We start from the raw sequence: 15,654 nt of genomic DNA, 5'->3' as shown, positions 1-15,654 counted from the left end.
TAGAGGCACCGCTGGGGCGTCTCCAGCTATGGCCTTGCCCTCGCTGGGCAGGGGCCCGCTCCACATGGCCTGTCTCCTTTCCCACAGGGACCCCCATTCTGGAAGGGCGAGGGCCCTCATGTTGAGCAGCAGCGTGTTCAGAGCTGCTGTTTTCAAACTAGCTACGTGGAGTCTGTCTGTCTGCTGGCCCTGAGTTAGGTAAAGAGGAAGGAGTTTGTGGAGAAATGTCACTCCCACGGCCGACCACCTCCTTCCAAATTTGTGATAACGGTCAACCCCCACTGACATATCTGGCGCCTGCAGCGTGCCCAGCCCTGAGCCGGTAAGGGCACATCAGCGTCTGGGCCTTGCCGGAGCTGTAGGTAGAAAGGCAGGGACCGGCTGGTGGGTGCACTGACACCAGGTAAAGAGCAGGAAGGTGACTAACCCACTGCAGCTCAGGAAAGGGCAAGGTAGACCTGCACCAAGGGGCAGGCTCCTCAAAAGATGGCGGCCTTGGACTCAGCAGGAAAGCTGTTCTTCCCAGCATGGGGCGTGGCTCTGCTTGCCCAAAGCAGGGAAGCGGGGATGTGGCAGGCAGCCCTGGCCACAGGAGGACAGCCGTACCGGGGCTTCAGGCAGACTGTTCCTGGGGCCCAAACTCCAAAGCCTGGCTCAGGGTCAAACTCCTGCTCTGCATTCAATCTGTGCTTTCCCCCCAAGTCCCGGGGAGCTTGGGGGACAGCCAACCTGGGTGGTTTGTGTGGTCGCCACTGGCAATGGTACCAGAGAGGTGCCATCGGGCAGAGGGAGGTGGCAGAGCTCACACATCCCCTAGGGGAGGAGGACAGACTGCCGACAGAGAATCTTAGAAACCACCCAGTGGGCCTCCCTGACCATCAGTCTCTTCATAAGGTAGGGATGTTGCAACCACCTGATATTTTGCAAATTAAATGACAAAGCACAAGAAAAGTGCTTAGCTTCCTAAATGTGGGCTGTTAATGAAAATATCATCATTTTCACCACTTTTGTCTGCAGGAATCTCTGTGAGGTCCACAGACCCTGTGTGCATCCTGCCTAGACCACCTCTACCTCCACCCTTCCCTCCCAGTCAAATATATCTCCTCTTTGGCCTCAGTTTCCTCATGCGTAAAATTGGGGCTTAGATTAGTACAACTGCATTCTTTTTTCTTTTTCTTTTTTCTTTTTGAGAGAGAGAGAGGCAGGGTGAAAGAGACAGGAACATTGAGCTGCTCCTGTATCTGCCCTAACTGGGGAATCGAACCAGCAACCTTTGTGCTATGGGATGATGCTCCAACCAACTGAGCTATCTGGCCAGAGCTAGTACAACTAAATTCTGACCCTTAAACATATAGCTTTATTGCCCCAAACAACTGCATACCTCCTTAGCTAGAACTGGAAAACTCTAGCACAACACCAGGCGCACAGTAGGGGTTCAGCCCAAACTTAACCAACGTTCAGGTCGGCCCTGGCCTCTTCTCTCTCAGAGGACCCAGAATCTTAAGCAGTGAGAGAGGGACTCAAGTCAGCTCGTGGGGCAGAAATGCCCTCCCCTGCCTCAACCCACCTCCTTTACCCCGTTTCATAAGAAAGCACATCCACTGCTCCCTTAGGGTCGGAGGATGCCAGGGCCAGGGCTGCTTTTGCCGTTGTAATTAGCAGAGCTAATTGCATCTGACAGGCTGGGCGTGGGGTAGAGAGTTGGAGCACTCCAAACCCTGGGCTCCAGTGACACTCAGGAGCCCCACCCTCCTCCCCAGAGGCCTTCCCTGCTTGGGCAGGGTGCGCTCAGACCTGAGTGGGCACCAAAACTACCTGGACGGCTCCTGAACTCTGGTGCTGGGCCCAGCCCTGTCATTTTGGACCAGCTGCACCTTAAGATTTGCATTTCTAACTTCCCAGGCGTTGCTGGGGCTGCTATTCTGGAAGCGACATTTTGAGAGGCCCTGTCCCCCCCTGCTGTGGAGGCTACAGGCAGTCAGCCCTGGGTAGGGAAGGCGGGCCGTGGGGTTAGACACAAGCTCCACAGCTCCAGGTTTGCTGTGGGAATTCTGTCTGGAAGGAGGCAGGGGGCTGGATGCAGAGCTGAGGAGTTTGACCCCCACATCTCCCCAGCAGGTGGGTGCAGGGAAGGTCTATAGACAGGGAAGGGTCCCTGATGAGCAGGAATGAAACTTTCTCTCTTCCTTTTCGTAGCCTGTTGCTCACACACTATTTGTGCCACACAACTCATTCTGTCCTGTGACGCAGTTGGCAGGGTCTGTTTCCTGGTGGGGCTGTAGTGTTTCTACTGCCAGGGGCCGTGCCGCACTCATCTCTGTGGGCCCTGCAGCACCCAGTGCGTCCCTCGTGCACAGCACGTGCTCTGTAAACAGCACCGTGGAAAGAACTTGGGCTTTGCAGGTGGAGGCAGGCAGAACAGGCTGAGTCTTGGCCAGGGTGTGCCTTTTCTCGTTGTGTGGCTGGAAAAGTACCTCGTCTCTTGGGTTTTGGTTAACTCGTCTCTGAATAGGGAAAAACCCACCGCTTAGAAAGTTACAGCGCCCAGCACATCCCAGTGAGAGCTTGATGAACGGAAGCATGTCCCTGCCAACCCTCAATGGCATTCACTGGATTAAGCTGTGGTGGAGGTGCTATAGGACTCTGGGGGATGCAGAAGGGAGGGACCCTCAAGAAGGGAGGAAGGGGCCACCTTGGACTTCTTCCCAGGCTCAGAGTAACAGTCTGAATACATCACTGGTTCTGGCCAACTACCTGCAGGTCTCTGCCCCAGCCCCTGCTGCCCCATGACCCTGGCCCTTTGCCAAGCTAAGTTTAGCTGTGACCTGCATGGCTGCCGTGCTCCGTGGGCAGGGGGCCTGGGCGGAGAGGAACTCGGCGGGTTTCCTGCCGACTTCCTGTCAAGCAGATAGACGCAGCCCTTAAGAGTGACCCAGGTTTATTTTCAAAGCCAAACCCACCAACTGGATGTCTCAGACCACACATGTGAGGCAGCCTCATGGAGGTGAGAACTTGGGGCCAAGGCAGAAGCGGACATCCTTAAATTGGGGGGAAGGGACCCTTTGGAGATCAGTGGACGCAAGTGCGTGTGTGCCTGTGTGTGCGTGTGCTTCTGTGAGAGGCTCCCAGCTGTACCTGTCCTGTCCCCATGGTCTTCAAAAGTCTAGCTGCCCAGGTTCCTTCCCCTCGTGTTTTTGACCCTGTGGCCCCCGGGCCAGTGTTCCAAGTGACTTGGTTTGGGGAGGGGAAGTAGCAGAGGCTTCCAACAGCCCCATCTGGTAGGCACAGTGCAGCACAGCCCTGCCCGTTCCCCACTGCCCGAATCGGGGGTGCTGGAGGCTGCCAGCAGGGCTGGCCTGTGCAGAGGTTAATAAGGAACAGAATGATCCTGGGATCTGATCTGATCCCTGGGAGGGCGTTGATGTTTTCAGTTAGGAGTGAGTCAGCCCTCCAAGGGCTTCTCCCCTTTGCTGGGGGGCAGGGCGGACGGAATGGAGTGCCAAGGGACAGCAACCCCAAGGGAGCATTTGTGCTTTCAAAGCACTTTTGAGCGTGTGTTCCTCCACACCCTTGGCACTTGGGCAGGGCTGGTGTTCTTAACAGGTGAGAAAACAGACCTGTGGAGGCCGAAATGGGGAGAAGTTGGCCTTGTAAGGTGCCTGTTCGTTGCCAGGCACTGTGAAGCACTTGAGGTGGGTTACCTCGCTTCCTAACCCAATGCCTCTCTAAAGGAGGGCCTGCTCTCGGCTCCATCTCATAAGTAAGGCAGTGGAGCCCCAGAGCAGCCACGGGACTACCCAGCAAGGAGCAGAGTTAAGGTTCAAGCCCAGCCCAGGCACCTTCCGCTGCGTTTGCCTTGTGCTCCTTGTCCGGGTCCCGTTTAGAGCCTCGCTCTCACCAGTGGTACTTCGGCTGCCCCGCACCCTGCCAGGGCTTCCGGGAGGGGCATCTCTGTGGCCCCCTCCCTCATCAACCCCTGCAGGAAGGTTTGGCTGCTATTGCCATCCCATCACCGCTCCCCTTTTGTAAGAAAACGTACTCGAAGGACAAATATTTTACGAAGTGCTTTATATGAATCCTCAATCAAGCTCTATGATGGAGCTACTATCTCATTTTATAGATGAAGAGACAGGTTCTGAGAAGTTGACCGATTTGTGCAAGGTCACGTATCTAGGAGGTGCGTGTGCTGGGTGCAAACCCGGCCTTTGTCGTCCAGAGTCCGTCCTGCCACCCCTCACACGTGGAGTTGGTTTGGAGATTTCCACCTTGCTCTCCCAGGACAAGGTGGCCCTCACAGCCCTTCCTCCTGCAGGCCCAGAGAGCCCCGTGGAAGCTCTCGGGTAGAAAGGACTTCCTAGTCGTAGGTGACCATGGTACCACTCCCCAGCTGGTGGCATCTTACCTGGAATTGGCATGGAAACTGACCTCTGGGGTCGAGAGTCACCAGGGGCTGTCACTCTGACTTGTTAGGGCCTGCCACGTGTGCCCAGAGGCGGCCCTGAAGGACCTCGAAACCCCAAATTATCTCCTAACTGGTTGTTGTCTGGTATTCTATTATTAATACTCCTTTGCTTGAAAATGCTGGCCTACACTAATCAGCCAGTTCCATGGTTTTGCCTCGGACCACCCTGACAAAACTTTCCATTGATGTTTCTCTAATGTAGAAACCAGGGCTGACCTGTTTCTGCAATTACCTAACAAGCTGCTCCTTGTCTTGGGTAAGAAAAGCTGGCTAGCTGCCCCCCTACTTTTTTGTCACCTCACCCCCCTTTCCAGTCTGACTTCCTCCACTTTCTCTTGACCTCCACTTCCTCCTCAAATGGAAACACATGCTGCTGAATTCACCTCGGAGGCCTGACCGAGCTGGCGAACACGTGCGTACTGAATTCTGCTCCCGGTGGACCTCCCTCCCCACCAAGCCTTTTGGTTCCTGCTGGCACATCCAGCTGTGTACAGGGTGGAGTCACATCTGGGCAGCAACTCAAGTCATTTACATCCTGGCTCTGCCAGGTAGAAACTGCAGAGCGATCATTACCTGGGGACAAATACCTGCTGCCTGGCACCAGGTTAGTTTAGGGTAAGAACTAAGATAGGTGGTCTTCAGGGTGCAAATTCAAGCTCAGGGAATAGACTCAGTCAAAACAAAGAAGCTTTTACTGGCACGTGGGGAGGAGTCCTCTGTATTCTCTTTGTTGTTCAACCAGAATCTTATTGGGCCATTTGTTCTTCCAGCTGAGGTCTTAAGCAGGAAGGAGAGAAGTCAGATTTCAAGTTCAGGTGACTTGTGGTAGGAAAACCAATGACCGGTTTGTCTCCAAGATTGTCCTGGGAAGGACCCAGGAGATCAGTTTCTGAATTTGGGGTGGGGTCTTCCAGATCAGAAGGAAAGGTTTACCGCAGGGGAAGGTAGGGCTCAAAATGGCTTCAGGAATATTGCTGTTCAAACATGCTATCACCGTTCTCTGTGCTGTGTGTGCAGCGTGCATGGGTCATCACATCATCAGTGTGTTAACTCTGGGTACTGTGGCCTCGCTGGTGAACAACTAGGGAACCGGGGCTCAGAGATGTGTGTTAACATGCCCAACCTCACACAGTTAATCAGTGACAGTTATTCATAACCACTGGACTTGACTGCATTGAAGAAAGGCATCTTTGCCACACAGCAGTCACTGGGGGAGAAAGCGATGTCTTATTTGAGACTATATGGGTTTCAAGTGATGGAAAAACAACTCAAACTGACTTCATCATAAAGGGAAATTTATTGATTTATATGACTAAATAGTCCAGAGGTGCCATGGACTTCAGGCATCACTGGAGCCAGGGGTCCGCTTTCCTCCATGTTGGCATCGTGGGCAGACCCTGCACTGAGAGAGCTGGAGAGCCCACAGCATGTGTAATCCTGTTCCCAAGGGTCCCAACAAATCCCTCCTCTGTCTCCCTTTGGCCTGAATAGAGTCGTGTTCATTTCTAATCCCTGGGGTGGGGCGGGGACTAGTCTTGGGCCTGGGTTATATGCTCCCCTGGAGCTGGGGTGGATTTATTCCCAGCCATAGGGACTGGGAATAGGAAAGAGTTGGTTCCCAGGCAAAGCGGGGTGCTACTACTGCCAGAAGAGGACTGTCTGGGCAGAAAGAGGCCCATCACAATGGGCCGTTCAGCCAGGATCGCCGGTGGGGGACGTTGGGGTTCTTGTTCCCCAGGCTGGACTGAAACAGGGAGGGTATGGTGGGTGGGGGGCGCGGAGAACTTTGTCTCACACATTCACCAGCTCAACGGCGCAGGGATTGGTGGGCGGACCAGGGGGAGAGTGGTGTTGAGCGTAGCTTGGTGTGACGGTTGATCTCTTTCTGTTCCCCAGGAAAGCTCCAACCATGGCACTGGGGCTCTTCCGCGTGTGTCTGGTGGTGGTGACAGCCATCATCAACCATCCGCTGCTGTTCCCGCGAGAGAACGCCACAGTCCCCGAGAACGAGGAAGAGATCATCCACAAGATGCAGGCGCATCAGGAGAAGCTGCAGCTGGAGCAGCTGCGCCTGGAGGAGGAGGTGGCGCTGTTGGCGGCCGAGAAGGAGGCCCTGGAGCAGGTGACAGCGGAGGGCCAGCCGCAGCACGACAGCCGCACAGCCTGGGACCTGTGGAGCACCCTCTGCATGATCCTCTTCCTGGCTATCGAGGTCTGGCGGCAGGACCACCAGGAAGGGCCCTCGCCCGAGTGCCTGGGTGGGGACGAGGACGAGCTCCCTGGCCTGGAGGGTGCCCCCCTCCGAGGCTTCACCCTGCCCAACAAGGCCACGCTGGACCACTTTTATGAGCGCTGCATCCGGGGGGCCACGGCCGACGCGGCCCGCACGCGGGAGTTCGTGGAAGGCTTTGTGGATGACTTGCTGGAAGCCCTGAGGAGCCTGTGCAGCCGGGACAAGGACATGGAGCTGGAGGACTTCGTTGGCGTGGACAGCATGTACGAGAACTGGCAGGTGGACAAGCCGCTGCTGTGCCGCCTCTTCGTGCCCTTTATCCCCCCTGAGCCCTACCGCTTCTACCCTGAGCTCTGGTGCTCCGGCCGCTCGGTGCCCTTGCATCGCCAGGGCTATGGCCAGATCAGGGTGGGCCAGGCTGATGACGGCATGTTGGGCTGCATCTGCGGCAAGACCAAGCTCGGGGAAGACATGCTGTGTCTCCTCCATGGCAAGAACAGCTCGGTGCAGCCCAGCAGCGAGGTGGAAGACCTGCTGTGTGCCAGCGGTTCCCCATACCTGGACACGATGCAGGTCATGAAGTGGTTCCAGGTGGCCCTCACCAGAGCCTGGCACCGCATCGCCCACAAGTATGAGTTTGACCTGGCCTTCGGCCAGCTGGACACCCCGGGGTCCCTCAAAATCAAGTTCCGCTCAGGAAAGTTCATGCCCTTCACCCTGATTCCGGCGATCCAGTGTGATGACTCAGACCTGTACTTTGTCTCCCACATCCTTAGGGAGCCCTCTGGGGGGACCCCAGCATCCAGCACTGACTGGCTCCTGTCCTTTGCTGTCTATGAGCGACACTTCCTCAGGACGACGTCGAAGGCACTGCCTGAGGGAGCCTGCCACCTCAGCTGCTTGCAGATCGCCTCCTTCCTGCTCTCCAAGCAGAGCCGCCTGACCGGCCCCAGCGGGCTGAGCAACTACCACCTCAAGACAGCCCTGCTGCACCTCCTGCTCTCCCGGCAGGCCACCGACTGGAAGGCGGGACAGCTGGACGCTCGTCTGCATGAGCTGCTCCGCTTCCTGGAGAAGAGCCTGCTCGAGAAGAAGCTCCATCACTTCTTCATTGGCAACCGCAAGGCGCCCGAGACCATGGGACTCCCTGAGGCCGTGCGCAGGGCCGAGCCGCTCAACCTCTTTGGGCACTTTGTCCTGCAGCGAAACCTCTACCGGAAGACGGTGGACTCCTTCTATGAGATGCTCAAGAATGCCCCAGCTCTCATTAGCGAGTACTCCCTACATATCCCCTCGGACCATGTCAGCCTGCCCCAGAAAGCTGTCGTCTTATAGAGCAGCCACAACCTTGAGGCCTAAGACGTAGAGCATCCCACATGTCCGCACTCCTGGGGGCATCCGCAGGCCCTGTCCTGAGAAATGGCAGGCTATGTTGAGAGCCGTGGCTCAGCCTGCTGGAAGGCAGGCCCCATATGGTGGAGGACACAGAATTCCAGGCTGGAAGCTAGTTGGCTTTCGTGCCACTGGAGCATGGCTGGTGAAGCCGTCGTCTGAGTTTGGGGATTGAGCCTTCGCAGCTTACTTTTGGATCATCACAAGTGGCCAAGATGATGATGGAACACTCTATGGACACTGAGTTAGAGATAATGCAACATCACTTTGGGTGTAATTCTTTTTACACCCAGGTCCAGTCTTTACTTGGATATCAGCCGAGGATTGAGGGCATGCACCAGGGATCTGTGTTAAGACCACACACCCTATTTCCTGTAACCCATGGCCCCAGGCACCTGCAGCCAAAGCCCGAATAGGGATAGATGTGGGAATTCACAGCCCGACATCCAGAGCCTGCACAGTGACGGTCCCACAGTGGCTGCCATCTTTTATACTATTTGGAGAAAAGACCTAGGAGAGATTGAAGGCCCCAGGTGGCTAATGTCTCTGCTGCACAGAAGTGGGTACTTGGTTGCAGAGAGAAGTTTAAGTTGATCACTTCTTCAGCTACACGTTCATTCAGGGTACACCCCCTTTACCCTGCCCCTGTCCCCGGTGTGCTGTGTCCCAAGCACCACGGACACCGTATCCCATGCTGGGTACATCAGTGGTCCCTCATCCTGTTGTTTCTCTCCACGGTGTTGGGGGAGGGAAGACACTGAAGGTGGAAGCTGATAGGCACAGGGTGAGGGGGCGAAGCACAGCCTGACGCCCAGAGTGCTGGGGTCTGGCTGCAGTCTGGCCTCTGCTACCCAGTTCAGAGGGAGTTGCAGAGCTGAGAGGTGAGGAATGCTGTTGCCTTAAGTCCAAAAAGGTCCCAGTCCTACAGCAGGGCCTGCTTCGAAGCACAAGCTGCCATGGAAACCAGCCCAGCTCCTATCTGCAGGCCCAAGACCCCCTCAGCTGCTCACATCAGCGGGGCTTCCTTACTATACAGAACCCCCTTTCTGGGTGGGCCTGGCCGACCACACACGTGACTGAGACCCTCAGAGCCTGATGGAGGCTCAGGTGACTGGGACCACACAAGGACGGCACTGCAGGCACAGCCCCCAGGCCTCAGAGAGGCCACCCTGGCACTGCTGGGGGCTGTGGTCACTTGGTAGGCACAAGAGCCAGCAGTTGGAGCTGGCCTCTCTCTCCAGGCCTGGTTCAGGAGGGTTGGGAGGCCCTATCTCCTCTACTTGTGGCTTCACTGGTCCTTTGGGATTTCCTCTGTCGCCATTGCATTGCCTCAGTAACCCTTGCAGAGGGCCAAGGAGGAGGCAGGGAGGAGTGTGCCTTCACCAGCACCCAGGTTCTCCCTCTGGCTGGCAGTGCCTCCCAGACAGCACACCAGCGCCACAGGGTGTCAAGTTCACCGTGAACTGAAGAGGATATTGTCCCCACCTCAGGAGTCCTCTCACCTGGCCTCGGAGTGCTCAAGATGGGCAGTGCCAGACAGGGATAATCAAGGCGGGAGGCTCAGCCACAATGGCGCATGGAAGCCTGTCGGAAGCCTTCCACGTGAGCCGGAGTTAGACAGCTCAGCAGCACTGAGGCCCAGGCCCACAGTGGCCAGTGTTCCGGGGACGAGTCCCGCCCACGTGGTCTCCAACAATAGCCCCAAGCCTCTTGTTCTGCTGGGATTCGTTTTCAGAATCAGTGAATTTCCTTATTTATTACCCCCTGTGCCTTTCCTTTCCCCTCTTCATCTCTATCTTGTGCTTGGAAGAGACCCCAGCAAACCAAGAACCAGCCTCCGGGGGCCAGCCCAAGCCTGACTCCCTCCGCATCCCCTTTGCTGCCAGGAGGAAGCTCACTGGACACAAACGTTTTGTTTATGTGGAGAGGACAGAGCTCAGCGGGGAAACAGGGTCTTTTCTGCACCACAGCTGCCTCTGAAGCAGAAAGCAGCAAGGCTCTTGATGTTCCGTGCTGCCTTATTTATATTACAGGAAGAATTAAAACTCTTGCAAGGAGCAGAAACTGGCCATGGCGTTTGTTTTTAACTCCTGGAAATCTGCGAGGGGCCCAGGATCGAGCTGGAGGGCGGGAGTGGGTTTCCTATTGATGAGCAGCAGCTTTCACTCCTTTTTATTCTCATGCTTTCAGGAAGCTTTTAAAAAATAGAAAAAAATGGAGCATTTCTAGCCCATCTTTGAAGCTGCCAGAAGAGTTCCAGAAAGGGCCTTGGAAGCCAGCTGCTGGGCGGGGTCCAGCCCAAGACCTTGTCTGACAGAGCTCAACGCGTGCAGAGAAATGCGGGAGCTGGGAGTGATGGGAAGGTTTTGGCTTCCAAGAGATTGTCTTAAATGGAACAGTGTTAGTCCTTTAGGATCCTTCAGTGGCCCTTCCACTAAGGACAACCCCACTGTCTATCCAAGGACTCCTTTCTCCTTCCCAAGAGTTCTTGGCTTCCCCAGCATCTGCTTGCTTGTACAGATGCGCCCGAGCTGCATTTTGATGAGCCTCTTGACAAGGCTGAAATGACTAAGGTCGGCGTGAGGCCCGGAGGTTGGTTAGGTTGGGGAGGGCCCCACATCCTCAAAGGCCCCAGCCCTTCCTCCTGCCTTGCTGAAGCACAGCCCGGGCTGAGCACCTGCGACCAGCACTGTGGTTCGTAAGCAAGGTGTCCTCAGAAACCCCTGGAGAGCTTGGTCAAATGCCCACACCCCACCTTGAACCCACATGATGCCCAGGTACGGCTTCATTTCTAAAGCTCACCCCGGTGACGGATGACACCTCCAGTGGAGGATGGCTTATTACACCTTTTCTAAATGGAAGAGAAAGGAGACTCGGACTGCTTTCTCGCAGAGCTGTCGGAAGACAGACTCCGGAGAAGCCGGGAGCCTGCCTGGGACATGCCACCCACCTGGCATCAGCTACACCACAGCTCCCCACAAGTGCCCCTCCCCCCACTCACCCAGTGATAGGTGGAGCAGAGAGGATGGGTGAGGGAAAAGCTGGTGAGCACCTCTTTCCAGCAGGTCTTCCATGGTCTACAAGCATTTACTGGGAGCCTCACATGCCCGAGGCATTGTAAAAGATAGGAAAATAAACAGGACCAACCTGTGCCCTAGGAAGGACAGGAAGGTGTCCTCTCAGGTCCTCACGCGTGAAAAGTGCCATAAGAAAGAGATGTGCCCCCGGTGGGGTCAAAGGAGAGGCCCAGGTGTGGGCCTAAATACAGCTGGTGTTCCACCCTGGGTCAGGCGCTACGTGGGGGACAGAAGTCTATAGGACAGGAGCTGTGTCACCAAGGATCTGGGCCACAAAACAAGTCAGAGAACAGTGAAGGGTGGGGTAGTTGGTGAAATATGGCTCAGCCTCACCCAGTATGAGGGGAATGGAAGCCAGGTCAGCTTTGGGTTGAGTTCTAACAGCTTGGGCTCCCTTATACATGGGCAAATGTGAAGAGCCTCCCCCCTCCAAAATCCAACACAACTGTTGCTCTGTCGCCAAATGCTTGTTCCATTCATCTGAGCCCAAGACTGGCTTACTGCCTGCTGCACAGTGTGGGGCGCCTGCTTTATAGGTGAAGTGTATTTTCCCACCGCTTTGATGTTTCTCTAAGGCCCACGAAGAAACCAGGACATAAAACTGTCAACAATAAATTGTCTCCCAACAAGATGCAACCACATAAACCTCAAAAATATTCAAAAATCTTTCTACTTTTCTTGATGGGAAAAGATAGATCTTAGAAGTGCCAGGTAAGATTTGCAGGGCAGGGGTGGGATAGGATGATGGGGAAATTTGATCCTGTTTCTTTAAAACCAGCCAATCAGTGATATTTTAGGCTTCTCATAGGGTAACTATTTAAAATAGAAATTGAAAGCAAAGGCCCACTTCCTGCCTCTGCTTACAAGCCACTCCTGGGCCTCTCTTCCCAACCAGCCAGAGATGACTCACCAGGCCCCCACGACCTCACTGCTCACCCATTCCTGGAGGGTGGACTGAGCTATGTTAGACCAGAAGGTCTCTTGGGACAGTGGTTGGACTCCAAAAGGCTGACAGCAACCTTGGGTCTCTCCCAAAAGTCATGGCTAGTGCTAAATCAGCCCCCCAGGAATTGAACCTGCAGGTTAGCCCCCCAATCTCCCTGCCAAGGACATGAGTCAGCCCATATATCCCCCTACACTAGAGAGACTACAGCAGAAGCCGTAAGTACAGCCAGATTCAGGCCATGGAAGGCAGTGATGTTCATTCCTTTCAATAGTCACAGCTTTGTCTGAAACAGTTCCTAAGAAATCCTCTCTGTACCCTGATTTTCTCCTTGTAGCATTTTATAATCCTACTGGCGCTACACCAACACAGAACACAGTTTAAGCAGCAAGGTTGCTCGGCCTGGATGTTGAATGATCCAGAAGGAGAGACAAGAAAGGGTAGCTCCCTGCCCGATCTCCATGTGCCCACTTAAAATGGAAGTTCTCACGTGGGGTTCTGCCCACTAGGTACCCAGACTTCTGCCAGGACAAAGCCGTGCAAAGACCAATGAGACTGAGATTCCAGAAAGTATAAATAACACAGGGGCTAAGAGCTTGGGCTCTGTGTTCAAGTCCCAGCTGTGCCATATCCTAGCTCAGCAAGTCTCTAAATTTCTAAGAGCCTTGGTTCAGCCTCAGTTTCTTCTATAAAATGGGAATCCTGCTGTTCACCTTATAGAACCACTGAGTAAAAAGGGCACATGTGAGGCACCTAGATTAGGTCCTGACGAATCATAAACTCGACCACTACAAAAATGACAGCTGTTCCACCCCTGCTCTCAGGAGGGCTCCTTATAGCCAAATTCCTACGTCCTGGTTCCCCTCCTGGTGACAAGGCTGTCTGTCCCGCAAGTACCTCCTCCCACTGCACTCCAGCACAGGTGAGCCTGGCTTCCCCGGGGGCTCCCTCAGTACACAGCCTGGGACGCACAGGAGGGCAGATGCATGCTCAGGACACGTTTGTGTACCTGATCAAAGGGGTTTAGGGCACTGGCCCCAGTTTCAGGGAATGGGGGGTCTCTCTAATCCCCCTGCTTTCCTAGTCCCTTGTGGGAGAACAGAGCCTAGACCAACAGTTGCCATAGCAACAATAGCCAGAGCAAGGGTACCAGGTAGGACAGTCCGCTTCTCGGGGTGACACGGGTGCTTTCTGGACAACAAAGTGGGTAAAGATTGTTGACAGCTACCTCACCATGAGCTCCCCAGAAGGAATCCAGGTTCGTCTTCGATACATCCATTCGTTCCATCATTCATCCAATCATGCAGTTGCTCATTCTCAAAACATTTACTGATTGGCTACTGTGTGCTAGGTGCTGTGCCAGGTGCTCAGAAAACAAAGTTCAAGAGACACTAGTCCTACCGGACAGAGCACCCAGTCATAAATGGCCAATTACCACTTATATTAGGATGGAATTTTAAAAAGCCCTCCTGCCTTCATCATTTCCAGGGTTCCTCATTATGCATCTATGGCAGAAATGCATAGAAACATACACACACACACACACACACACACTCACATCTTTTGCGTGTTTTTCTAAACCCTTGAGCATAACCCGAAAATTCCACAACTTTGGAAACGTAAACCCAGGTTTTGCAAAGGCCGATCCTGCTAACAGACATCCGTCCGCCTCACTTCCCTGCCATACAGTCCTCCTGTGAGGTCGGGAGAAGGGCTGTCCCTGCTCAGGCCACCCTGGGTGGACGGCACAGTCAGAGCCTGCCGCAGTTCTTTGTCCTCTGCCCGACCAACCTACAAAGGCTGGTTCCAGCGGGCTCCCAGGCAGGGAGCTGACTGATTTTCTTCAACAATGCCCCCTGGAGGGAGGCTGTCTGCGACTGACGAAGTGGGCTGGGGACCCGGGCAGCTGCAAGGGCATTCTGGTCCTGGCGGATCCTTGGGAGGAAGTGGCAGAGCACAGTACCCCACGGTTCTAGTCTGGAGCACGTATGTCATCGTCCTTCCCATGAGCAGCATGGTCCTGGGACACTTGTATGTTCCATGCAGCAGCCAAGCTTCCTCCTGGCAACTGCACAGACCTGTGGGCATTTCAAAATTTTAACCCTCGAGGCCCTGGCCAGTTGGCTCAGCGGTAGAGCGTCAGCCTGGCATGCGGGGGACCCAGGTTCAATTCCCGGCCAGGACACATAGGAGAAGCGCCCATTTGCTTCTCCACCCCCAACCCCTCCATCCTCTCTGTCTCTCTCTTCCCCTCCCGCAGCCAAGGCTCCATTGGAGCAAAGATGGCCCGGGCACTGAGGATGGCTCCTTGGCCTCTGCCCCAGGCGCTAGAGTGGCTCTGGTCGCGGCAGAGCGACGCCCTGAAGGGGCAGAGCATCGCCCCTGGTGGGCGTGCCGGGTGGATCCCGGTCGGGCGCATGCGGGAGTCTGTCTGACTGTCTCTCTCATTTCCAGCTTCAGAAAAATACAAAAAAAAAAAAAATTTTTAACCAATATATAAAAGTAATTAAAAGGATATTAAAAATAATTATTAAAATTAAATAAAGTTATGCCATTTGGTTAGGAATATAGTGGCTTAGTGCTATAACTCTGTAATGTGATAAACAGACTCTGACTTTCAAGCAGAGCCCAGTTAGTATGTGTGTGAAGTTATACATAGATAAGAAGTGGCTTGGTGTTATTTACATTAACTTTGTAAATTAGTAAAAATAAGAACATTTTAAAAAGTGGTTGAATGTGAACATTTCAGTAGATTGACATAAAGGGGATTCCCTGCAAGGAACTCCCAAAAAGGTGGTTTGAGGTGATAATCCTATAGATTGACACCTGTTAGAAGGCGTTGGCCAGAAAGGTACTAAAGCTGAGGGCCCCCTGCTGCAGTAGTCCCCCAGACTCCAACGTTACTGTGGACTGTCTCCACGCTGCTCTGAGCTCTGACCAAAGCCAGCCGAGAGGAGCACGCCAACGGGGCCCCCCTAAACTGTACCCAGGCACGCCAAAAGTATTTGTGAGTAATAAATTGCCTGTGTGATTATTGCCACCAATTTGTGTGTCGGTCGTGTCTTTCCTCTGGTGGCACTTAACAGTAGCATCCTCATAGCCGCTTCAAGAGTAGTCTCGAAGAGGCTGCTAGCCCTGCTGATAAGCAGGAGTGTCCCACTGCACAGGGAAGTCGAATCAAGGACACCTGATCAATGTAGAGCATGGGCTCTACTGGGACAACTAGGAGGGGGTGTGAGGAACGGGGGAGAGGGATAAATGTCTCAGCTTCCAAGCACTCACAGGCCATTTGAGATTAAACCATTGGTGGCCAGTAGTCGCCACTGTCGTGGCCATGCACATGCAGGTTCCCATTAGATTCAGACAGATGGTAAAGAAGCAGTGGAACCAAAAAATGGTGAACCATTCCTTTATTAAAATCTCGCACCGGCCTGACCCGGCGGTGGCGCAGTGGATAGAGCATCAGACTGGGATGTGGAGGACCCAGGTTCGAGACCCCAAGATCACCAGCTTAAGCATGGGCTCATCTGGCTTGAGCAAAAAGCTC

The 15,654-nt window shown here is 54.3% G+C and overlaps 1 protein-coding gene across 4 annotated transcripts in view; it reads left to right on the top strand.

The window, feature by feature from the left end:
• ITPRIP (inositol 1,4,5-trisphosphate receptor interacting protein) overlaps window positions 1–15,654 on the top strand; it is a 28,303-nt gene extending 12,649 nt beyond the window's left edge. For 3 of the 4 annotated variants that reach the window (XM_066238584.1, XM_066238583.1, XM_066238586.1), the window contains one exon: window positions 6,359–15,654. In XM_066238584.1, the coding sequence (XP_066094681.1) occupies window positions 6,372–8,030 (1,659 nt within the window). In that variant the 5' untranslated portion in view covers window positions 6,359–6,371 and the 3' untranslated portion in view covers window positions 8,031–15,654. Of the gene's footprint in view, window positions 1–2,875; window positions 3,005–6,358 lie in introns of those variants that run through there. The other variant, XM_066238585.1, reaches the window with a different exon arrangement.

The sequence above is a fragment of the Saccopteryx bilineata genome, chromosome 7 (genome assembly GCF_036850765.1).
Source record: "Saccopteryx bilineata isolate mSacBil1 chromosome 7, mSacBil1_pri_phased_curated, whole genome shotgun sequence".
Lineage (NCBI taxonomy): Eukaryota > Metazoa > Chordata > Mammalia > Chiroptera > Emballonuridae > Saccopteryx > Saccopteryx bilineata.
The sequence above is the reverse complement of the archived record's forward strand: the minus strand, read 5'-3'. Positions and strand labels throughout refer to the sequence as shown.